Source organism: Lissotriton helveticus, chromosome 5_1, assembly GCF_964261635.1.
Source record: "Lissotriton helveticus chromosome 5_1, aLisHel1.1, whole genome shotgun sequence".
Taxonomy (NCBI): Eukaryota; Metazoa; Chordata; class Amphibia; order Caudata; family Salamandridae; genus Lissotriton; species Lissotriton helveticus.
In genome coordinates this window covers 1,666,361,632-1,666,387,862 of record NC_136065.1, presented here as the reverse complement: position 1 = coordinate 1,666,387,862, position 26,231 = coordinate 1,666,361,632, and the positions used below count along the sequence as shown (strand labels likewise).

Here is a 26,231-nt window from a genome sequence, read left to right as displayed (position 1 = left end):
AGTCCCGCCTCCGTATCCACAGGGCCGCGCTGCCATTGGCGGCCCCAGAGGAAGTCAGGCGGAGTGCAGCGTGACAAGGCCAGGCGGGAGACGAAGGAAGCAGCGGGACGAGTCCCCGAGGTTCCCCGAGTGTGGAGAGAGAGAGCCCCCGTCCGCCTGGTAGTGCCCGCGCTGTCTGAGAGGCCCCGCCCGCAGCACCCGAGGAGCAGCGCCAGAGACTCCCCGCCGTCCCGGTGAGTGCGAGGCTTTATTGTGTGCAGAGCGGCCCCAGTTGGCAGCGGGCCGCTCCGCAGGAGAGAGGGGGCATTCCTTGGTGATTGGAGCCACGAAGCTCCTTGGGGCAATTTGTGTCTACAAGCCTGCGAGGCTCCGTGGGGCACTATTTGATTCTGAGTCCCCCGTGAGGGACTCCAACGACGCCCGCATCTTGAGATTGGAGTCCCCGAGGCTCCTGGGGGCAAGCTGTATATTTCGAGCCCGCGTGGCTCAGGGCATTCCCGTTTTCGAGCCCACATTTGTTCTAGAGCCCCAGAGAGGCTCTTGGGCGCCATTCATTGTTCTTGAGCCCACGAGGCTCCAATGTTGCCCAGCCTTATTCACAACTGTCCAGCACTTAGTGGACAGTTGCTACGTTTAGGCTTTGTGTTCTGTGCTGCCTGCGCAGCTTCCCTGACATTGAGACTCAGGGCATTTCAGCCCTTGCGAGGCCAGTTGGCCTGAGGGACAATTCTAGTGTTGTGCTACGTGCACCCTGCGCAATTTATGATTTACTGCTTATTTTGATTCCTGCGCAAATGTTCTACCTGCACCTCTGAATGTGTTTTAATGCCTCATGTGCAATGTCTTTATGTTTTATCCCCTTTGCTAAAAGTGACCTGCTTAGAGGATTGTTTATGTTATTACCTTTGCTAAAAGTGACCTGCTTATGTGATTCTTTATGTTTTTATTCCCCTTTGCTAAAAGTGACCTGCTTAGAGGATTGTTTGATATTACCTTTGCTAAAAGTGACCTGCTTAGGTAATTGTTTATGGTTTATTCCCCTTTGCTAAAAGTGACCTGCTTAGAGGATTGTTGATGTTTTATTGCCTTTGCTAAATGTGACTTGCCTAGGTGATTATTTTAGGTTTCCTTCCCTTTGCTAAATGTGACTTGCTTAGGTGATGGTTTTCCTTCCATAGGTCCTGATGATAAGGTCCTAGTTCCCTGTGTGATTTTCCTACAGTGTTTAGGGTTGCGTAGGAGGTATTTACCCTTAACCAGGAAGTCCTGGTTGTGTGCTACATGTAACTATTTTGTGTGCTACATTCATTATATGTTTATGTGCTAAGTGTTATACCTACAAGTATTATTTCTATAAAGTGCATACCCCTGACAGTGGTCCAGGTGGCCCTGTCCTGTACATAATCCCTTGTAAATCTTGCCCGTGCCTGTTGGCACATTGTAAAGTGTGTGTCTTATCTAATGTGTTTTTATTATAATACAAAGGCTATTTTTGATATAACCTTGTGTGGAGTTTCCTTTGTGGTGGGCCTAGGGTGTTGTCGCTGGGGTGCGCGCGCAAACGCTTTACACATCGCCTCCGAGATTAGCCTTGCTGCTCGCGTCACGTTACCTAGAGGGTGAGCAGGGGTTATCTTGGCGTGTAACTCCCTTGCCCTGACCTTAGAAATGGCGATCCCTGACTGACCTTGGCGTGAGCGTTGGCCGGCCGGGGGTCCCGTTTCCAACATGGTTCAACAGTAAGTGTGGTTTGAAATGAAGGAAAGGAGACTGGATGAGAAATTGGCATTCAAATGGCATGCCTTAACTGCTGCTGGCCGCGACTATGGCTCCTAGTTTTATGTTTTTTTTTTTTCATTTCCATCTGTATTCATCCATATTTATTTTTTGCTCATTATATCTGTATTTATCCATGATTATTTTGTGCTTAGTGTGAAAAATGAAGTTGCAATAAGTATATTACCACATTTATTTAACCAACAAATACTTACTCATGTTTGAATGTCCAATTAATTTTTATTAATTTTAGCCATTTAAAGTACAATGAGGTAATCTGAACCCATTTGCATTGTAGAACAGCTTAAATAGCTGTATTATTGCAGTTATTGAAGCTGCATTTGGAAATCTTTTAATTCTGCACAGCTATTGACAGAGACCTTGGGGTGGCTGCCATAAATGAAGGGTGGTGGGCCGGGTGGAGGAAACACGGGAGGGACCGCGTCACGCATCTGGGGGCTTAGTAATAAAATATTAATTTTAAAAAAAGAACTTAACTGAACCTAACGGTCGCCTCGTCTCCTGCGTTGTGTTGCGCTTCTTCTTCTCTTCCCGGCAGTCTCTGGGACAGACTCCCATCCAATCCCTACGCTGCTCTCCTAGGAGAGAAGTGCAGAGATTGGCCTGAGCGGGCTGAAAAAACGCCCCGCTCAGGTCAGGGAGTCCATGGGGTTTCTTCAGCCTGGGTGCTCAATACAGACGGGCTGGATAAACCTAAGTGCGCGTGTGTATTTTGGTCAGCCATAGAAGGACAGCCAAAACACATACGCACACTTAGGGAGTGCACATAGCACTCCTCTTCATCCTCCTATGCCTTGGCCCCACCCCTCCCTATAGCACTGGCTCACAGTAGGCAATGAAAAATAAAACGATGCTACAACATCATTTTATTTTTCAATTGCTGGTTCTGATCCAAGAACTGGGGCAACGCACCTCCACCATTGCGGAGAAGCCGCCGCTGCTTGCATCGAGATACAGTACTGAGTATCATCTAAAAGAAAACATTTTCGTATTTATCCATATCTACAAATAATTACAGACAGGAAAATAGATGTTTTTATGTCTATATCTATCTGTAAATAACAGTAAAAACAGAAAACTGGGAGCCTTATTCATGACACACAAGTGGAGTGGCTGCCAGAATGCTGCAGCTCAGACAGGCAGTCTAGTACCTATGGGTAAGAATGCACAGTACAGGCAGACACTGTCCATGAACACTGATTGGCAACTGACAGAGGGACAGTGCAGCAAGGCTACCTTTCCATTCAAACATTCCGATTCATTAATTTAGAAAAAAAGTATGCTGCAGTGCCCTGCAGTAAATTGGGCAATCTTTCCTTAGCCTAGGCAAACAAAGGTATTTCGGGCACTCTTCCAGATCAGCTCTCTCACGTAACCTTTACATTACATTTTGCCATAAGAGCATCAAAACTGCAGTCATGTCAAAATGTAAGAAGTGTTGGGAAAGCCAATAGGCCTGGGTTTAATGTGCTGTTTTATGCAGCATAAAAACATTAACGCTAGACAAGCTTCCTCATGCAGTTTAGAACAAGCACCCTATTGGAGGCAGAAACACACTTAAAAGGCCAATAGCATTAGATGCACTTGACTGAGCCGAGAGGAGTCTGACAAAGCCTCAAGCCAATGGCTAAGAGGTAAGGAATAGGTCTGATTGGCTGCTGCACAATCAAAACCTAAACTTAACAAGCATTGGCAAACACAATAGGTGACATCTTCTGGCTTTGCTACTGCAGAACTAATGCCTTTGCCAATGCTCTTTGCTTATGCTGTTCAGCATTGGAAAAAAGACAAAATAACAGGTATTAGCAAAGCCACTAGGTCTGGCGCCTGAGCTTGGCTTGTTTGATGTTTTTTTTTTTAACTTGATCGTTGGGGAAGCGGCTTGGCCCTCACTCTTATAAAAACGTAAAACATTGGCTAAAAGCCAAAATACTTTTTGTCTTAAAAAGTAGCATCTGCCACTGAAAGGAACTACTTGTGTGTGGCTGTGCTTGTTGTGAAAGAGCAGAAGAAGAAGAACTCACATTGAAACTATCCAATGGCTGAAAAGAGCAGACCCTTTGGTGCATTCTGTATGCTGTAATAAGTGGAAGAATATATTGAATGGCACAACAACAGACCAGTGGATGTAGAGTGCTGGCTGACAGGCCCAATAAATAAGTTGACATATGAATGAATGACAGCTTATAAAGTGCGCGGCTACCTCGGATGGCGTGTCCCGGCGCTAGCAGACTGAAGCATGAGGACGCACTACCAATTGATGAAATCTTAACGATTTATTATAAGGACACCAGCAGCTTCTGTCTGGTATTTTTGTATCCATTTCTTTTTTGCTTTTCCTCTTTGGATCCATTTCTTTGCTCTCTTCCTGACGCGTTTCGAGGCTTCAGCCTCTTAATCATAGGAAACTTGGGAACTGCACGGAAGGACTCTTGATGCTTTAATTATTTGCATGCTTTTAAACCCTCAGTGGGCGGTGTCATTAGTCCCTGTGTTGCATGTCGGGACTTGTAGTCCATTCCAGCCAATTTTCGTCTTTTAGTGAGTTCTATTTTGTTGCCAAGAATTGCAGCATGTACTTTACCCTTCGTGGGCCCCCAGAGTGAGTTGCTGGTAATTAAACTCACACAGTAGTCCTGCCGTGAAGGGCGGCACCATCGCTGAGAAGTGAATAGCGAAGCTGTGGCTAGAACTACATCCAAGCCTGTCTTCAGCGCAGGAGATGGGACTTTAATTACCAGCAACTCACTCTGGGGGCAGCAAAACAATAGCTAAACTTAAATGTAATGATTTGTGCGCCTGCATGAATCATCGCGCATGAGCACTAATGCATCATGAGGTACGGCAGTCTATAGTGATGACATATCCTCCAGCATACATCACCAGGCATGCACTCATATACAGCATGATACACCCGTCATTTTGTGGTTTTATCTACAGTTCCAGGTTGGCAGCTACACATCTTGCAACAGTAAGACACACATTTAAAAAAATGTGTGTGAAAGTGCTGTTTAATAGAAAAATTTACCCAACAGATACCAGATTTTTTTTATTTGTGTCTTAATTTACTACTCCAAGAAAGCATGAATGAAAAAAGACGTGACGGGTAGGGTCTGGGGAGTAATGGTGGATCGGGTGGGCGAGGGTAATAGTAAATGCTGCCAACTGGCAACAGAGAGGGAACAAGGAGTGGTAGAAATGAAGGGAGTTTAAAACAAAATAAAACTGAGTGGGCTTGGAGGGGCATGGGAAGCAACATACATGCTTGATTTGGTTGGGGGTGTGAGGAAGGAATCAACAAACAAGGGAGAGAGCAAGAAAACACATGTATTCCAATGGAGTGATAAAAAGAAAAACAAAAAAATAATGCAGTTTCCTGAAGATGAGCAGTAGAAGGATAGAAGTCATCCAATCAAAGGGATTGTAAAGAACCTGTGCTCTAAGAAAAGGAATACAAATCATTGAGTGAGCAGAAGTACAACAACCAACAGTAACCAATGGTCTGACCTAAAGCCCACTATAAGTGCTAGCATTGTCCACAATAGGTCATTAGGCAACACCTAAAAATGGGACACTTCATTTTGAAGTTTACAATTTACATTTAACACTCCTATCAAAATATTATTTACATAACACCATTTTTGCAGGCACTTCTGATTAGAACCCATGAAATATTCCAATACTTCAAGCTCTGGCACAGTACTTAGGGGCATAATTTCTCTGAAACAGCAACTCTTTTACATGCCCCTAGCTATGCTGCTTCCTCAGGGCAACCTTCCAGGCAGAACTGGCCGTAATCATGGTATAACGTGAGCAGGTCTGCTCTGGGTTGTGGAAAGGGTGTATCTGTGCTTTAAGGCTCTCCAAAGCCTTGTGACCTTGTGCATTTATCCTCATTTCCTGACATATCTGTGAAATGAGAGTTTTTATCTGTCATCTGGTGGGAGCCGTGACTGAATGGCCTGTCCTTTTGGTGTGATGCTTCCATGGTTGTATAAGACCATCCTGAATCAGATACAACAAGCACCCTTAGTGCAATGGTCGAATACTGTATATATTTTTATTACATCAAAAATTATTTTCTGCTACTGTTACATCAAAAGTGAAAAGTCCAGGCCTGGATGCATGAGTTAATACATAATTACATCACCTTATTAAGCCCACTATAAACACACTTGATGAACACTTTCATTTATTGTTGGACCCTCATCTTGCCATGAATCCTAACAGTGAAATACTGATTAAAGCTGCGAAATTCCACTTAGCCATTGCCCTTCACTCCTCTACTATCCCAACTCATTTTGTAACATTAGTACAGATGCACTCACTGATGTTTTGTCACCTTTTCATTCCTCATATCAATTAACCACTGTGCAGTTTACCCGAATATTTAGAGACTCAGTGCTCAGATTGTGTGGGAACTCTTGGATTCTGCCAGTTTGTCTTTACCCATTTTTAGATCTTGCTTGAGGCAGTGCATATGCAATGTCACTTGCGCTGATCTATTGTTTCTTAAAAACTAAAAAATATTTTTTTTAAAAGGGATTTTAGTTCACTCACTACTTATCATTGATTTCATTGTCTTCCTTTTCATTGGTGAGTGCATGTCGGCTTGACTTCATCTCTGTATTTTTGTTTTTTTCCCTGGGGAATGGACCAAGTATTTACTGATTTCTTGATTAGCGCTGCTTGTGTTTGGATTATGGTACTTTTCTTTTTTTTTTGTTTGTGTATTGTTTCTTTGTAAGTTCTTTTTAAACACTCATATGCTGCTCTATCTTGTTTTTTAGCTGCTTTTATGCCCCTTTGTTCTTGCTTGTTCGTCTTGGGTGTAAGGCTCCCCTCGCTCATTGTTTACTTTACAGATTTTTCAAAACTTCACTTGGCCATAAGCCACTTTTCCCTGGCCACTCCCTTCCAAGTAACATAACAACGCCATTTAATAAATTTTAATAAAGTTAAACTTCACTTGGCCATAAGCCTGTTTTTCCTGGCGAGTCTCTTCCAAGCTGCATAACAATACAATTTATTACATTTTAATAAAGTTACGTGTTGCAGTATTCACTAAGGGTACGTTTATGACTCATCCTTGTTTTAGTAGCATTTCGTGTGATACCGCCTTCCTACTCAATTTGGGAAAGCCAATGTAAGTAACCATACCATACCATGCCATTGCATACTATGCCATTTAAACAATAACATTTTGGTTACACAAGGGAACCCAAGGAAGCAATATGCTAGGGACCTTAGGGGATTATATCTTTATACAGGAAAATGGTCCCTAGACAAACAGAATTTATAAGTGATAAATATAGACTAAATAGACACTATATTCTTTGTCCAGCCGGACAGTATTTATTTTAATAGTAAGAAATTTCACAAAATTACTAAGATGACAGCAGGACACCAGCCGATGTCCGACTAACACACTAAGAAAGGACAAACAAAGAGTTTCAGGCAATATGAACAGTCTGTGTAGTACAAATCACAATCAGACAATATTGTTTACACACTATTGTTGGCATAAAAATAGCACAGTTCATACACATATAGTGTGACACAGTCGACGACGTTTCGAACCTATGACATTTAAAACAAAAAAATGATTTAAGGGGGAGAAAAAGAGCAAAATACACAGATTAAAACATTTCTACAAAGCTTCTAACCTAATAACGTGAATTAACTCCAAGAATTAAAGTTGGCATAATCAGTGCACAAACCGGAAAGTGACAGTGTCCCGTCTTCTTTTGGTCACTGTCACTTTCCGGTTTGTGCACTGATTATGCCAACTTTAATTCTTGGTGTTAATTCACGTTATTAGGTTAATTCTGACACGATCGTTTTTCACATGGCTCAACTTTAAATAAATGACTCTGGTATAATTGAATGGTTCTGTTCGGAATGATTAGTAATTGGCTTAGTAAACCAAATGTATAAATTGTGTGTGGGTATTAACATGCTTTGTAGAAATGTTTTAATCTGTGTATTTTGCTCTTTTTCTCCCCCTTGAATCATTTTTTTGTTTTAAATGTGTCATGGCAATAGTGCTCAGAACATGAGCTTAAAAGTTAATTGTGACTTTTTTCTGATCTAAAGAGAAGGCATATAATTGATGTCCTGAAGATGAACCTTTAATATGTCATAGGTTCGAAACGTCGTCGACTGTGTCACACTATATGTGTATGAACTGTGCTATTTTTATGCCAACAATAGTGTGTAAACAATATTGTCTGATTGTGATTTGTACTACACAGACTGTTCATATTGCCTGAAACTCTTTGTTTGTCCTTTCTTAGTGTGTTAGTCGGACATCGGCTGGTGTCCTGCTGTCATCTTAGTAATTTTGTGAAATTTCCCTACTATTAAAATAAATAGTGTCCGGCTGGACAAAGAATATAGTGTCTATTTAGTCTATATTTATCACTTATAAATTCTGTTTGTCTAGGGACCATTTTCCTGTATAAAGATTTAAACAATAACAGGCCATACCATACCATAAAACTCAATGATAGTCCATACCATACTCCATATTATTCTATACTATACAATAACTGGCCATACCATACTGTACAATGACAAGCCACACTATGTCATACTATCCAATCAAGACACCCTCACATCATTTTACCTCTGCCCATCCCTGAGCACTAATATCACCCTCACCTCCCTATACCACGACCCACCCCTGAGCCCCCAAGTCACCTTCAACTCCCTTTACCTCTACACGCCCGGACCCCTCAAGTCAACCTCATCTCCCTTTACCTCTACCCACCACTGAGCCCTCAAATCACCCTCACCTCCCTTTACCTCTATTTACCCCTGAACACTCTTCACCCTCACCCTCACCTCCAAACACTTCAACCCACCCCTAAGCCCTCACATCACCCTGAGCTCATTTTACCTCAACCCACTACTGAGCCCTCACCTCCCCTTAACTCAACTCACCCCTATGGCCTCCAGTCACCTTTAATCCCTTTACCTCAACCCACCCCAAACCCTCAAGTCACCTTCACCTCCCTTTACCAATACACAGCCAGACCCCTCAAGTCATCCTTACCTCCCTTTACCTCTACTCACCCTGAGCCCTCAAGTCACCTTCACCTCCCTTTACCTATACACACCCGGACCCCTCTACTCATCCTCGAGTCATCCAAACATCCCTTTACCTCCACCCACCCCTGACCCTTCAATCACCTTCACCTCCCTCTATCTCTACCCACTTGAGCCCTCAAATCACCCTCACCTCCCTTTACTCCTACCCACCACTGAACCCTGACGTCACCCCATACCTCTACCCACCCCTAAAATCACTTAATTTTTTTTTAAATAACAATCAATATGCTATAAAAAAAAATACTTACCTGCATGGCAAAGGTACAAATACTTACCTCTGTGGTAAAAACTTTGTTGTAAAAGTCCTGTGTGGTAAAGGTTGTTTCCCCTCAGGCAGGAAACAAATGTTTTGGGGACATTGTCTGTTGTTGTGTGCCCTTCAATATGCTTGGAGGGCACCTTCGCGTGTTTGACGGTTTGTCCTCACTGATTCAGTCTGGTGCATCAGGGTTCTAGCTGTACCGAGCAGCAGAACACGGGGAGACGGGCAGAATGTAGGCACTTTGAAGTGTTTGTTTTGAACAAACAGTCCTGGGCTTCCACACACAGGAGACTGCAGGGAAAACAAAGATATTGATTAACACCTAAAAAGAGCTTTGCTGACACCTCCTAACTAGCTGCTGCAGAGAAAACCTTCCCCACATAAAACTGGGCTTCTTGCCACTGTAGGAGAACTTTTAACCTGTTTATATTTAGGACTGGCTTAACAGCGCTCTGTCTCCAGAGATACTGTTAACAATTCTTTAAAGTATACATGGAGTTAGCTTTGGCGCAAATCAAAGAAGTATTTCTCTCTCTCTTCTAATGTTATTGACCGTTTAATGTATCATTCCGCCCTTTACTGAGAGCTTGAATTGCAATCCTTGAGGGACTATTTTCCAACTGAAACGTACACTGAATCGTCATGCAGTGCGTCCTTTATCTCACAAATGTATTTTATACAGAATAAAGTTGTTTTTAATAGTTCTTGACTGCAGCAGACTTTTCAAAATTCTTTTAGCCACAAGTCGGACCTATTGGCTTTGCCAAGGCTCATTTTTATTAAGGACTTCAATTTTCACAGACATACAATGCCAAAAGAGATTTGCTGCGATGGGACCAGGAAAAGAGAAGAACTAACAAAGGTCCACTGTGTATTCCAAAGATTAAAATGGTGTTATTTTTTGGGAAAAGGAGGCAGTAAACACGCAGATCAAAAATCTGCCATTCCTATTTTTTGGTTTATTATGTTTTTATAGGGGAAGGTTAAATGTGTTTAGAGACCTTCATATAACTTCTAATACTTTCCTGCTGTCCCTTTATAAAAAAGAATAAACTACGAAATGGGGACAACATCTTTGCCCCCCTCCAAACGGACAGCGGCGAGCCATCACTTAGGCTATCTTTTATACATCTCCTCTTTTATCCGTTTTAATCTTTGTTAACCATTAGTTTCAACATTTAACTTCATCCATTTCTTCTCAAGTTAGTGAATTCACACACGGAATTATTTGCCTTTTTACCAAGTTTCTAATATTAAAACAGTGTCCATCCAGACCTCATGTTAAAATACGACTGATGCAGGGTTCATCAAAAACAGTGTTTTATTTTTATATTTATAGCCTAAGTGATGGCTCGCCACTCACAATGGACTGAAGGACTAAGACAGTGTACTTTTGAAGCGCCGCACAAGGTCAAATTGTATTAAATCAACAAGAGCACCAAGTGACTTTGAGCACGATTACACGTTATCGAGATACCGGGACATGGCATCATGGGAAATGGAGTCTAGTGAATGGACACGTAAAACGCAGTGGCGGGAAATGTTTAACAAAGAGCCAATTGGGAGCGAATTGGGAGGGAAAGCATGGTGATAAAGAGGGAGGGGTAATGAAAGGACGAGTATGGCTGCAACAACAAGACAGAAGAAAGGCTGTTTCTTTTAAAATGCTCACAGTAGGTATGGGAAGAACCTCATTGGTTTTCTAATGGGTGATAAAATTGGGAAAAAGGGAAGCGTTTGTTAAAAATGGAAATGTTAAAAATGGAATGGAAGCAAGGAATAGTCAAGGAAAGGAGGGTACCATCATGTGTGGGAGAAGAGAGTGGCGTAGAGAGAGACTCGCTGGAGATAACCATACCGCTAAAAATGTTTTTCACATGGTGACCAAGTAAATGAAGAAATTTTGTATATGATACCGGGTACAAATCGAACATTAAGTGTGCTGTTTAAAATGATTGAATTATGTGCATCTATGTGTATAATAGTGATGGATAATTGTTGTTTTTATTATTATCTGTAGTGACCCCTGACGAAGGGCGCGTTGGACGCCCGAAATGCATTGGGACCTTGAAAAATAAAACACTGTTTGTGATGAACCCTGCATCAGTCGTATTTTAACATGAGGTCTGGATGGACACTGTTTTAATATGAGAAACTTGGTAAAAAGGCAAATAATTCCGTGTGTGGATTCACTAACTTGAGAAGAAATGGATGAAGTTAAATGTTGAAACTAATGGTTAACAAAGATTAAAACGGATAAAAGAGGAGTGTATAAAAGATAGCCTAAGTGATGGCTCGCCGCTGTGCGTTTGGAGGGGGGCAAAGATGTTGTCCCCATTTCGTAGTTTATTGTTCATTTCAGTGGTATCTGGGCATGCCACTACACCACTCAGCACGCATTAAATAGTATATTGGATTACAATTTAAAGAAATTGGAACATTAAAGGTGTGCATCCCCACCCCCATGACTGTTGGCCTTTATAAGAAGATACATCTGCCTAGATGCGTCACTTCGTAAAAACAGTGCAACAGGGCGCATTATTTACTCCACCGCTGCGTCACTAAAAGTGACGCAACGGCGTTGCAAAACTGGCGCAAGGCGCTCATAAATAAGCCCCTCTTTCTTTAGTGAGTTTTTGTCTTACTGCAGGCACAATGTGCTTTGCAGCAACATTCAGTGTGCCATGCGCGCTTTCTCTTTTCAAGCAGCCGGGACAATGGTGGCCGCTTCTTTGGAATGCCATAGTTCTCGCATTTAGGAGAGTTTGAGCAATTGGCATTGTAAATTACAATAGCTTAAACTCTCGCAAATGCAACACTAATTGCTTTACAAATATTTTCTGGGTGGGTTGTTTCCAAGCACCCATGCCACGCTTACATAGAGACCATGCCCCTTTCTTTAGACGCAGCTCATGTAAAGCAAGGGACGTGGCCTCTATTAACCCCTTCACTGCGGCGGCTATTCCGCCGCAGTGCTAAGGGGGCGGGGCGGAAGAGCGGCGGGCGCATGCTGGTGACGGAACCGCTCCGTCACCAGCGTCGGTTGCGCTGTGCTTATGACAGAGCGGTTCCGTCATGGCCCGCCCCGCTCAATAGAACGCTCAGCGCAGGCGCGGAAACCGCGCCGCACAGGCGTGCCGAGCGGGCCATGACGGAACCGCTCCGTCATCAGCACAGCGCGACCGCGGCTGATGACGGAGCAGTTCCGTCATCAGCAGGGGAGGGGTGCTTGGAAACAAACAATATTTGCAATTCAATAGGTACAGAACACCAAAGGTTCAATATAATCCCAGACAAATTAAAGAAGTTATTTACCATGCATATTTTTAACAAATCCAACAGAAAAGCTAACACTTTGGAGAGGCAGCAGGAAAAACGGTTAAAACCCCCTACATATGCATTCTCCATTTGCCTCAAATGTATTCCGTATATGTTGAACTGGCTTTCCAGAAGAGCCATAGTGTGTATTATACAACTGTTCATACAGATTGCCCTGTGGCAATGGCCTGGCTCACGAGCCCCTCATGCATGAGAGAACCCATTTTTCATTATGAAAATAAATATACCGACCAAATTACCGCCATTTGGGTTGGAGGAACATCCCAAAATATCAATGATACTCTGAAATCTAGTCTTTAATGTCAAGTTTTGTGTCGATGGCACCAAGCTTCAAGCTCTTCATGGTCTCAGATAACTGTATGGCTGTGATATAGATAAACTGGTGCTGCACCACAGAGGAAGAGATTGACCAGTATCTAGGAAGGGAAACAACCCTTACAACGCAGTCATTACATTGCACTATACTTACGACGCAGTCATTACATCGCAACACCCCTTACAACGCATGTAACTACAACGCAGGCTTACAATGCATACCATTACAACGCATAATACTACAGCGCATGTCACTACATCGCAGGCATTACAATGCATACCATTACAATGCATACCATTACAACGCATAGTACCCCTACACTACCCAACACTTACCCTACTGTTGAAAACCCTGGAGTTAGAATCGTAATTTTAACCCCTACACTATCCAACACTTACCCTACTGTTGCACCCCCTGGAGTTAAAATAGTAATTTTTACCCTTATTCTATCCAATACTTACCTTAAATACAATGTAATGGTATGCGTTGTAATGGTATGCAATGTAGAGGTAGTATGCAATGTAATGGAATGCGTTGTAGTGGATGTTGCGATGTAAAAACTGCGTTGTAAGTACATGCATTTTAAATGTATGCGTTGTAACATCATACATTCATCCAGGAATTGGTTAGTGTGTTTTAGAGAATTGGCGCCTCCATGTTGTGTTTTAAAGTGGGACTGTATTACCTGCTGTAGAGATGGAGAGTGCACTGAAAGATCCAAAAAGCACGAAGATCAGTCAGAGTTTAAAGATGGAATTGTGAACATGAGATGTAGATTCCCTGTGATTCACTTTCAGAAGCAGTAACTTGCCACAGCACAGTGATGCTTTTCGCTGTGAGTTCCATGCCATACACTTTGTGCCACAGGCGAGGCCTTTTGGGTGCACCTGAAGAGTCCCATGACCCATGGCCCCTCCTGATTGATGTCTCTACTACAGTGCGCGAAACCCCATGACAAAGAGGTGCTGCTGTTGTCCTTGAGAGAAGCAGGTGGTTGTGGGTACACAATGCCTCCCGATGAAGCCATACACAAGACACCACATGCAGCAGATCAGCAGTGTGAGCAGCAGAATCAGGGTGGACATCTAGAACTTGAACAGAGAAGACAGTTGTGCAGAGAACTACACACGAAGCAAAGCAGCAATAGACTACCAGAAAACTGACAACCTCACATTGTATGTTGTCACACCCTCACAAGACAGTGGTGCGTGAGTGTGCAGGATATTGCCCAGTGAGACCATGCTGTACTCTGGGAGTGTAGTGTTCCCATTGTGAATCGGATCTCCTGGTTTCATGTACCCTAAACAAACCAGTGCTATAGATTGGATGGAGAATAGCCAGCATAAAGAAACAAATGAGGAAGAGCCAGCAGCCAAATACCTGTGCCACCCAGTACACCCTGAAATCACCTGCGCATGAAGCTGTGTGCAAATCTTCCACTTTCAGAGAGACATCAGAGGCATTCAGCCAAGCAAAAGGATTTTGCTGACCACAGAGGTATCTCACGCAGTAGGGTCAGAGGAGATTTTGGGACCAGCAAGGGTTAACTCCCCTATTTCATATATGAATTACAAAAAAGAAACCCTTGGGTCTGTAGAAACGCTATAACAACTGAAGATCTAGCCATTGTGGGATATCCTTTTAATAGGACAATTTCCCTCACCCACCTTGGGTGGCATGGGTCATCATTAGAAATCTCCTCGTACCATGATGCCTAGTCACGGTATGGACTACGACCCTCTCACTGAGAGGATGGAGCTCAGAGATGTTTTGGTATTAGAGGAGAGGTATATTAAATACCAAGATGATGAGCTTAATGTGATGGGGCTGCTGAGCAATTTGAAAAGTGAAGATTAAAACTAGCTACAGGGTACTCAAAATCCTTTATCTGTGTTCCCTGTGCCAGGGTTAAAACTAAGACACTGCAGGAAGAAATCAGACCAGCTTGTAGTGTTCAAGAAACATTGTCATGTTTCAGCCTTATAACCCTCTATAGAGGTTTTGTGGCCTTCTTCAGGACCTCAAAATTAGTGCTGCTGCTCAATAAAATGAAATGTGTGTGAAAAACATAACATTCAGTGATCCTATGAATTGCCATACAATGAAGGATTAATTGGCGATACCTGTAGAAACAAGCATTTGCAGTGGAATAGGTCTTGCATTAGGAAACTGTGAGCTATTGGTATTGTAAATGACAATTTTTTAAAATATGTGTTGGCTTTGAAAATATATGAATTAATAGCATTGTTATTCACAAAGCCAATAGCTTACACTTTCCTAATGCGAGTCCTATTGGCTATGGCAATGCTTATTGGTAGCAAGCAAGGACAGTGCTGTTGTGGTGCTGAGTGATGATGTGGTTGGGCTGAGTGATGTGGTGGTGTATTAGAGTGATGTGGTGGTGTATTAGAGTGAAGAGGTGGTGTCCCAGAGTGATGTGGTGGTGTCCCAGAGTGATGTGGTGGTGTCCCTGAGTGTGATGAGGTGGTGTCCCTGAGTGATGTGGTGGTGTCCCTGAGTGATGTGGTGGTGCCCCTGAGTGATGTGGTGGTGCCCCTGAGTGATGTGGTGGAGTCTGTGAGTGATGTGGTGGTGTCCCCGAGTGATGTGGTGGTGCGCCTGAGTGATGTGGTGGTGTACTTGAGTGATGTGGTGGTGCCCCTGAGTGATGTGGTGGTGTTCCTGAGTGATGTGGTGGTGCCTGTGAGAGGTGCCCCTGAGTGATGTGGTGGTGTCCCTGAGTGATGTGGTTGTGTCCCTGAGTGATGTGGTGCAGAAGCACAGAGACTGAAGCTAAGAACACGCAGGGCTAAGTGCTACAAAGCGCGTTCAGTTTATCAAAGCACAAAATGATGGAGCTGGGAAAAAGCAAGGGTAAACAGGAACACACAGGGAGAGTGTATAATGATAGAGGCAGCGAGGGCTGGGGCTTGGACAGCAATCAAGTACGGGGTCGAGAAGGCACTGAATGGAAGAACACGGAAAACACCCAGGGCCAAGGAAGGAATATGCAAGCACACGGGAGAGCAGGCAGAGACCAGAGGGCAAGGAGTAGCAAGCAAAACAAGCTCTCGGCATTGCTGTGGCGGGGGGGGTGGGGGAGCGGGAGCGCATTCCTTTGAAGTCTGATGCGGGGGCGGGGGAGCGGCAGCCTTTGAAGTCTGATTGGGGGGAGCGGCAGCCTTTGAAGTCTGATGCGAGGCACTGACAAATGGTGGTGTGTGACGTGGCCGGTGGCGCTCACGCGCATAGATCACATGAACTCTGTCTAATCCGCCGTTTTGGTAGACTGTTCTTTTCCCCTTACTATAAACTCGCCGGAGCAATGCGCAAGTGCATTGGCTCAGGCGAGAACTAAAAAACATATATGAAGAAAATACATAAACATTACAGTTAGTTCTACAGTGAGACGAAAAGTAGTAAACCCATGTGTTGGGTCAACCAAAAGACAAATTACCAAAACTCATCTACATTTATGTGCTTGACACCCCTTATGTTCTATGGGGACGGAGACATACTTAACAAGAATTTCCAATGCAATAGGTCTCGCATTTAGGATACTCTGAGCTATTGGCACTGTAAATGTCAATATCTTAAATTCTCACAAATACGAGACCAATTGAAATACAAATATTGTTTGTTTCCAAGCGCCCCATCACGGCTTTGCTTTCTTTAATAGAGGCCACATTCTTTTCTTTAGATGAGCCGCGTCTAAATAAAGGGGAGTGGCCTCTATTAAGTGCAAGCACTGCATGGGGCGCTTGAAACAACCCACAAACAATATGTGTACAGCAATAGGTGTCTCATTTGCGAAGATGAATGGAGAACGAACACTAATATATTAGAGGGTGGGTGATATAAGTTTGAAAAGAAGGTGACCACATTAGTTTATGGAGGCATTTTATTTGCCAGGCAGGCAATAGAGAGAAAAATAGGGTGACACGCCAAATATGGGTGAATTGACAGGTGTGCACATATTAGTCTTCGAGTACAACCACTCTTGCATTCCTAATCTCAAAGAATGTAGAAATTGACAGTACTTCTCTTGGAGAAAGGTGACCAATCTACATACAATATCGAGAGCAAAACTACAAATCCCAGCATGCAAAGTGTTTCTACCAGGGCTGTCTGAAATTGTCACACGTGGCATAGCAGCTAGTATTACACAATGCTGCTGTGACTTATGCATAGTGACATTTATGCAATAGATGACCCCTCTCGTCAGTGTGTGTACCTGTGGTTAAGTGCGGTTTCTTTGGCCCCCATTTTATATCCGGGTGAACCACAAAGATCCTTTGCGTCTCCCCGGGACGCACAGCTGGCGGTAGCATGGACAGTAGCTCGTCATCTTCCTCCTCCTTGAGCTCATATTCCTTGTACTCTTCCGGGTACTCGGTGCCAGCAGCGGCTCCTTGCGGACGCACAATTTCTTTTTTCTTTTTCATGAAGCTGTGCATACAGTGCAACAGAGCCTGAGGCGAGGGTGACTGCCATGTCCAGCACCGGGGTAGAGGCCTGTGCAGTGATGTGCGAGGCGAGGAAATCCCAAGAAACACACCAGCAGCTTGACAACAGCGTGCACGGGAGCGCCACATATACTGCAGCCACACGAGGGCAGAAGCAGTCACTGCATTTGGCTTTTACAAGGAGACTGCGCCAGAGAAGCGCGATGCAAAAATGAACATGCTTGTCTGGAAGAGACGTTGAGCGTGAGCTAGAAAGATGCTGTGCGCGAGCTAAATCGCCAGTCCGGGTGGGCGGAGCCTATGGGAGACAGGGCGGACACCAACCCCGCTTCCAAAGAAGCCCGACACAAAACCAACGACAATAGATCTCGCCAAGGCGATGCAGCGCATGCGCTGCAACGCAGGCGAGACCTAAAAAACAGGCAAAACCATAGAGGAATATCGATAAAGGTTTACCCACTATTGCCGAGGAATGTACCTCACCTCACCCTGGCATGCGTCTCATGGAGCTCTCTGCCTAATATCGGCAGACAAAGGTGGCGTTACATTGACCATGGATACTACAACATACAGGGCAGAATGCCTCAAACAACTTAACATGAGAGCTTTGTACAGTCCCCGGAAATGTGACCCCATGAAAAAGTTGTCTATCATTGTTAGGAATGGGGGTCTCTAGTTGGCAGTGGCTGACCACTGTCCAAGTAGGGACCCTTGTTCCTAAGTTAGAGTAAGGGGGCTACACCCTTTGAAAACCCCTGCTCAACCCTGTGGTAATGTAGCACGAGCAGCTGAGCCTATCTCAGAGGCATTGTGTAAAGCATTTATGATCATACACAGTAACACAGTGAAGGACACTACAAAGGGACACTACACAAGTAGTTATAACAAAAAGGTATCTTTATATATAGACTTAACACAAGACCAATAACGGTAAAAAGCCACAATACTGAAAAATAGGGTTACTCTTGAAATGCTGTAAAAATAGTTCAAAGTGTTCAAATAGGGGCTCAGTTCAAAGCAGTGATCTCTGTGACTCTTTTACTTTACAAAGTACCTGGATTTCGTAGCAAAACAAGCAAAATGTCGCAAACGAGCTGTAGCGATGATTTTCCTCACGCAAGGCCGGCTATGCGTTGAATCCTTGCGGCAAGGGAGGATGATGCACCGATCTGCGGTTGCGTGCGGTACAAAGCAGCAGACTTCTCCATGCTAGGCCAGAGATGCGTTGAATCCTTGCCGCAAAGGAGGAAGATGTGCTGGTCCCATTGCGTGTGCGGCCTTGTTGCGATGAAAGAAAATGGTGCCCCACGAGAGAGCGACGATCCAGGTGCGATGCGATGAAAATAGCAGACGCACAGCACCCGTACTGTCATGTCGTGATGCGATGATCTCGATGCGATGATCCGGGGTTAGTGAGCACGCGACAGCCTGCAAACGTGCACTGAATCTCTGAGGTTAGCGAGCACGTTGTGGCCTGCAAGCGTGTGATACGATGATCTTTGGTTTGCGAACGCTCGGCGGCAGCAGCGCAATGATTTTTCTTACGCTCTTCAGCTGCGGCGGCTCGCAAACGGGCGTTAGTGACAATTTCAGCACTCTCTTCTCTGTAGTAGAACTAGAGGCCCTGGAACTCACAGGGGCCGCACCTGCAGACATAAATCATCGCTGGGAGGAATGAGGAGGCTGGTGGGGGAGTCAGATGTGCCTGTGACTCCAGCAGGAGGCTAGCTCTCTTCTAGCCCTTGGGTGATTGCTTTAGCAAAATAAAAGTTCTCTCAAAGTCATGTTACCTCTTTTTCCATGTCCAGGCCAATCCAAGAAACAGCACACAAGCACAAGGACAGTCATCTCCTGCAGATTCCTTCAGTGACACGGACAGAGGTTCTTCTTGACATCCAGGAGCAATACAAAAGTCAGGGGTTTGGGCACAGATATTTATACCCCAAAAGTCTTTGTTCTAAAAAGTCACTAGTCGCTGAACACAGCCAAAACCAGTTCTGCTCAGGCCTGGGTATCGCCCTAAAATTCTGATCAAGACTCCAGTCATTGATGACCGAGTAAAGGCAGAGAGGAAATGTTCAGTCACACAGCTGCAATTTTAAATATTAGAACAATGTCATGCGAGTGCAGATCGGAAAAACACTGTTTATGTCCTGCTGTTGGACGTGTTCAGAGCAAAAAATGCTTCAATTGAATGTCTAGCTGCATTATTGGGGGATTGCCTAATTGATACAATGTTTGTCTTTCGTTAGAAATCAAACAACTAGATTGAGATACAAATGTAATGATGGTTTCAGAGTAATCAAACCATGTGTGCGAATTGAAAAGTACTTTCAATGGTCACATAACATCTATGGGGTGAAGGAGTTTCTCCTCTTTGAACATTACTGACAGCAGCTGGGGCCCCAGGACCCCTCACTTTCCGTCGCTGCTCTAGTCTCAGCTTCCCTGGTTACAGTATCTGGTTGTACTTAGCGCTCTTTCCCAGGAAGCCAGAATAGTGATTGGACTCAACACACGAAAGCAAACGCAATAGAGTCAAGTTAAAATGAGCAGAGGACGGAGGGACTTGAGTAAAGGACCAAGTTTTAGGATAACTATAAAAAACTATAGTTTTTGATCTTCCATCTAAACTGGGTTTGAGACAAGAGGTCAACTCTGTGATGCCATGGCGCGTGGTGCGCTGCCATTTTTACAGCCCTTGTAACTTTGGTGAATCGACAGTCGTCAGAGCTCCACCTGAGACGTGTAAATGAACTTCACACTAAGGGCCCCATTAAAATGGCGGGCGGATTGCCCCCGCCAGGCCGTTGCTAGCCACCGCCGGCCCGGCGGGGGGCGATCCGCCCGCCATCCGTGCAGAAATTACCCCCGCTATATTACAATGGCTGGGGGGTCCGCGGCGGACGGAAACACCGTCCTCCGCTTTTCCGCCCAGTCGACATGTCGACCGGGCAGAAAAGGGTTCTATATGGTGGCAGTGTCTGAAAGACACCACCAGCCATATTAGAATGTGGGTTTTCAAATGCCTTTCCCATGCAGGGTCTGCTTGGGGGGGCCCGTTGCAGGCCCCCAGGGACTCCGGGGGTGCACATCAGTCCCATGCACAACATGGCAGGCTAGAGAGTCAAATCAGTACAAAACGTTTTGAACTGAATTGACTCTCTGGTTCACAGTATGTGGTTTGTGTTGTGGTTGAAAGGAATTTAGAGAGCGTTCACGTGATATCTTATTATGTGCTCCCAAGAGGAAATTGTTTTATGACATTGCTACGAATATGACAGCAGGAGATTTGACCACCATAAGAGTGTTCTCAAATACTTTAAATGTAAGAGGTGAAAAGATTGCTTGAGAAAACATTGATACTTTAATAAATCATGAGGTCTTAAATATTATGCTATGCTAACATGTTATATACTTTAGTCAACCTAAATAAAAACATTATAGAACCTCTAAAACCGTAATTAAATAAAAGATTTAGAAGTTATACTACTTATCAATCACAAAATATAAACTAGCTGTGGCCCGAAGGGCACCAGCTCAAAGAAGGTGAATTCTCCCAAAAGTACTTTCAATGGTCACATAACATCTATAGGGTGAAGGAGTTTCTCCTCTTTGAACATTACTGACAGCAGCTGGGGCCCCAGGACCCCTCACTTTCCGCCGCTGCTCTAGTCTCAGCTTCCCTGGTTACAGTTTCTGGTTGTACTTAGTGCTCTTTCCCAGGAAGCCAGAATAGTGCTTGGACTCAACACACGAAAGCAAATGCAATAGAGTCACGATAAAATGAGCAGAGGACAGAGGGACTTGAGTAAAGGACCAAGTTTTAGGATAACTATAGAAAACTATAGTTTTTGATCTTCCATCTAAACTGGGTTTGAGACAAGAGGTCAACTCTGCGATGCCATGGCGCGTGGCGCGCTGCCATTTTTACAGCCCTTGTAACTTTGGTGAATCGACAGTCGTCAGAGCTCCACCTGAGACGTGTAAATGAACTTCACACTAAGGGCCCCATTAAGATGGCGGGCGGATCGCCCCCGCCAGGCCGTTCCTAGCCACGACCGGCCCGGCGGGGGCGATCCGCCCACCATCCGTGCAGAAATGACCCCCGCTATATTACAATGGCTGGGGGGGTCCACAGCGGACGGAAACACCGTCCTCCGCTTTTCCGCCCAGTCGACATGTCGACCGGGCAGAAAAGGGTTCTATATGGTGGCAGTGTCTGAAAGACACCACCAGCCATATTAGAATGTAGGTTTTCAAATGCCTTTCCCATGCGGAGTCTGCTTGGGGGGGGCCCTTTGCAGGCCCCCAGGGACTCCGGAGGTGCACATCAGTCCCATGCACAACATGGCAGGCTAGAGAGTCAAATCAGTACAAAACGTTTTGAACTGATTTCACTCTCTGGTTCACAGTATGTGGTTTGTGTTGTGGTTGAAAGGAATTTAGAGTGTGTTCATGTGATATCTTATTATGTGCTCCCAAGAGGAAATTGTTTTATGACATTGCTACGAATGTGACAGCAGGAGATTTGACCACCATAAGACTTTTCTCAAATACTTTAAATGTAAGAGGTGAAAAGATTGCTTGAGAAAACATTGATACTTTAATAAATCATGAGGTCTTAAATAACATGCTATGCTAACGTGTTATATACTGTAGTCAACCTAAATAAAAACATTATAGAAACTCTAAAAACGTAATTAAATAAAAGATTTAGAAGTTATACTACATATCAATCACAAAATATAAACTAGCTGTGGCCCGAAGGGCACCAGCTCAAAGAAGGGGAATTCTCCCAAAATGACAGATTCAGAACCTCATAAACAAACTTCTTATTTGCAAGTGAATAACAGATCTGTGAAGATAGTTTTTTCCAAAGTTTGTTTTGATACCGATATTGACTGGTAATGATGCAATATCTGGGGGGAGAAAGGGGGGGAGGCTTTTGTTTGAATTTGTGGGTGGTGCCCAGGTTTCAGTTGAAAGCCAGTAACAGAAAGCCAGGCTCTTCCAAGTTGGAGAATCAGATGGGGGATCAGCGACCTGATTCCTCCGAGTGCGTACTTGCAATGTATCTCATTGTGTCAGTAGGCCAGGAATGTAGGGCCACTATTTAGGTGAAAATTACAATTTTCCCTTTTTCGGGGCATTGAAGAACTAAACATTTCCCATGCACAGAACGGTATCTTGTTTGAAGGTAAGGTTTCTTTAAGCCAGGAAAGGATGCAGTGATGGTTAGATCATATGGACACCCGGAACGGTTGAGAGAATTGTATTTCCATTCTACATCTGGATTTGGATCAGACATCTGAGCCCTGTTATACCTGGTGCCCAATGAGTTCAACAGGTTGACAGTAGTATCAGGTTGAGTTTAGTCAAGGGTCCCAGGCCTTTTGTACCTGTACCGCTGTGAAGAAAAGGCCTACAAGCTCTCCCCACTGAAGGGCTGAGAAGTGCCCATAACAAACACCCATTGCCTTTGTACTGTCTGGAACTTCGATGTAGGATACATAACACTGCATCATAAGTCACCTACCTGAGATGTCACCAACCTGAGATGTGGTGCACATAGTGCAAATGCTATGTTCTGTTGGAGCAATGGACAATTGCCCTCCCCCTTTAGATCGTTCAGCACATCCACTGAAATCTTACTAAATCAAAGTCATGTTGCTTCCAAACTTACACAGGTAAGCCATTGTGAAACTAGACAACGAATAAACTTTCAACCAATTGCAACCAACAAAACAACACATTGTAACGCTCTCCTTCCTCCAGTTTGATTGGTGGCTTTCCCTGGTCTACATAATAGGACGACCAGGTAGAGAATAGGGGTCATGTGTGTGTGTGTGCGTGCATGAGTGTGTGTGTGTGTGGTGACATTGAGATTGAAGGATAACTTACCTGCCTTGGGAGGAGCTGGACTATGCCAGCCAGGAAGAGTGGTTTCTTTGCAGAGAAAACCTGCACAAGGCACAGCTGACTGGAAAACCCTGCTTGAGGGAAGCTTAAGGGTGTAAGCTTGACCTGCAATCAAGAGGCCACCACGGCGTGTGATGTAAAATGTAAGTAACTGTGCCCCTCTTTCAGTTCCCTTTAAATAAAGTGATTCTCTTTTTACTAATGTGAGTCATTGACAGGGCATTGTTGCTATCAAGTGTTATTTAATGTTCCATACTGCATCTGAATTTCTATACCTATCTCACTCTTGGGATAAGCACTGAAGCTCGTGAAGCGTTAGGTAAGAGAGAGTGGGGGAGATTCAGGGATATTGATATCACAGCTATGTTAATAGTGAAGATTCAGTCTAACGCAGCGTGGCGTTTGTCTGCGTGGAATTGTACCTCTAAGCGTGAAGCCTGGACTTGTATCCCAACGCGTGACGCTGACTTGAAAGCGTCCATGGCGTTGGTGATAGTCAGTCCGAAGCCATTACCTGCCATGTTGATGGATGCGTGGGGCACGGGGGAACTCTAGAAGCCATGTCGGGTAGGTGTGTTCGCTGAGGGGTGGGCCCCCAATACAAGACCAGGGCAGTGTGAGGCATAAACCACAAGGACCACGGGGACCTCGTTACACTGGCGCTGGAGCATCATGGCCCTACAGGCAGTGTGTGGGCTGAGTGAACCCCGGGGTCCAGCAGCTGCTATCAGCCCCAGTGATGCATGGCTGCCTACGGCCTGCAGGGGCCTCGACGTCCCACCAGGCTGCCGCCTCGAGTCCACTCACGGCACCACCACGCTGGCCTTCACCTTCCGGCACGGGGTGATCGTGGCTGCAGACACCCGCGCCTCCTGCGGGCCCCTGGTGGCCTGTCCGTTCGCAGAGAAGGTCCACCCCGTCCACAGTCACCTGCTGGCCACGACTTCCGGCAGCTCTGCCGACTGCGCCACCTGGGTGCGGGTGCTGGCGCGAGAGTGCCGTCTCTACGAGCTGCGCCACGGCCACCGGCTGACGGTGGCGGGCGCGGCCAAGCTCCTGTCGACCATGCTGTACCGCTTCCGGGGCACGGACGTGTGCGTGGCCTCCACGCTGTGCGGCTGGGACCGCAACGGGCCCGCGCTCTACTACGTGTACAGTGACGGCAGCCGCCTGCAAGGGCATCTGTTCTCAGTGGGCTCTGGGTCACCCTACGCCTACGGGGTGCTGGATGCCGGCTACCACCACGAGATGTCCGTCCCAGAAGCCTACGACCTGGCCCAGAGAGCCGTCAGCCACGCCACGCACCGCGACGCCTACTCCGGGGGCAACGTGGACCTCTACCACGTGCAGGAAGGGGGCTGGGTGAAGGTGGGCCGCCAGGACGTCTTCCTTTTCTATTACGGACTGTATGGACGAGGGGACGGCAAGCAGGTCCCTGGTGAGGAAGAGGAGCGCCAACGGGACTCCAGTGGTAAAGAAGACGAAGGCTAAAGGGTGCGGAAGGGAGGCCAGCAGGGCTCGAGCCAGGGAGACTGAGGTCTCTTGGGCATGTGTGAGGAGGAGGGCGGACAACAGAGTCCTGGTGAAGGGGGGAAAGGCTGGAGGGTAGGGTGACCAGGCGTCCCCGTTTTGCCTGGACGGTCCCAGTTTTTAAGGCGCTGTCCAGCAAATTTCAAGAAATGTAGCTCATGTCCCCGTTTTTAAAGAGGGTCGACTGAAAACGGTGGGTGGTGTTTTTTTATGTTTTACAAAGCAGGGATAGTTAGCAATTGTTTCAAGAAACCAATTTAATTAACAGGCAAGCTACTTGGTTTAAAAATTGCATTTTATTTATGTTCTTACTGCCTTTCTGTAATTCTCTGCTGAGGAGCGCTCTCATCGCGTGAAGTAAAATTGTAGTCCTTCTATTTTTGTGAAATGTCTCGGTTTTTTGCTTTAAAATTCTGGTCACCCTACTGGAAGGGCTCTTTGAACATTCTTTGGCCTTCTCATCAGTGACTGACTGTCGAAGAAGGGGAGAGAGGGAGCGAGTCTTTTGTACCACGCACACACCTCATTCTTCAGGGGGCCCACCATTTTGGATGACGCCACAGGAGAGGGCATTCTCGATGATGCAACCAACGAACGACAATAGGTGCCAGAAGCCAGGCTGCTGCCTCATGGCCATCGTGCCAATATTATTGGAGAAAAAAAACATTTTCCAAAAAGCCTCACTTTTCTCTTTATTGAACCGCACACTCTGTTGGGGTGAACTCAATCCTGACGCCAGCATTTTTGTTAAATTCTGCCAAGTCTTACAGTTCTATTTTTTCTAATAATGGGTTGAACTCTGTTAATTGGTATTAATTGGTAGCAGCTTCCACGAGCAGGCGCAGCATTTTAATTTTGTCTTATATCAGCATGCAGGCGTTTAAGATTAACACATCCAAGCAAGAGTGCAATCTCTAACACCACAGAGGCTTCTTAGTATAATGCTTCATGATTATAAATGTAAAAATATGTATATGCATTAATAATTATGATTTTATATAGTGCCTGATGCCATTCTATCTGTTTAGCACTGTTTTGAATAAGATATTTTTCTTAGGGCTAAATTAGTTGGGGTTGTTTTTATTCAAGGATGAAAAGCCTAGTTGGTTTTGCTGATCAGTGGCAGGAACAGTAACCCACTGAGATATGTAATGCCAATGTAAGGAATTGCAAGCACAGCTGTAGGGATTGTATAAATACCCGACACTATGCTCAATAATAACAGCCGCATGACCAGGGCCATGTAAAGCCAGTGAGGAGGAGAAGAGGGTAAGTTGGGACAGACAGGGCCAGTAGCACCAGGACTCACTTCTCCAGAAGGAAGGCAGCAGGGTCAGGGTTCGAATTGGGATCAAAAATCGTCCCGGGCACGCAAAAAAAGTGGCACACATTTGTGGATTGCGCCTTTCTGCTAAATACTGCTTCAGTGAATTAAGTTTTATGATAAGAAGGAGGGGGTGTTACTCTAAAAGAGGCAGGTTTTCTT

General features: G+C 45.0%; 1 protein-coding gene across 1 annotated transcript; it reads left to right on the top strand.

Moving 5' to 3' along the window:
• Nucleotides 1-23,868: 23,868 nt before the first annotated feature.
• On the top strand, nt 23,869-25,688 carry LOC144753765 (proteasome subunit beta type-11-like). The gene has a single exon (XM_078641345.1). The coding sequence runs from the start codon at nt 23,888-23,890 to the stop codon at nt 24,704-24,706; it is 819 nt and encodes a 272-aa protein (XP_078497471.1). The 5' UTR covers nt 23,869-23,887; the 3' UTR covers nt 24,707-25,688.
• The last annotated feature ends 543 nt before the right edge of the window (nt 25,689-26,231 follow it).

Coding starts and splice junctions, on each gene's coding strand:
- LOC144753765 (XM_078641345.1), top strand. CDS start 23,888: ATGGCCCTACAGGCAGTGTGTGGGCTGAGTGAACCCCGGGGTCCAGCA.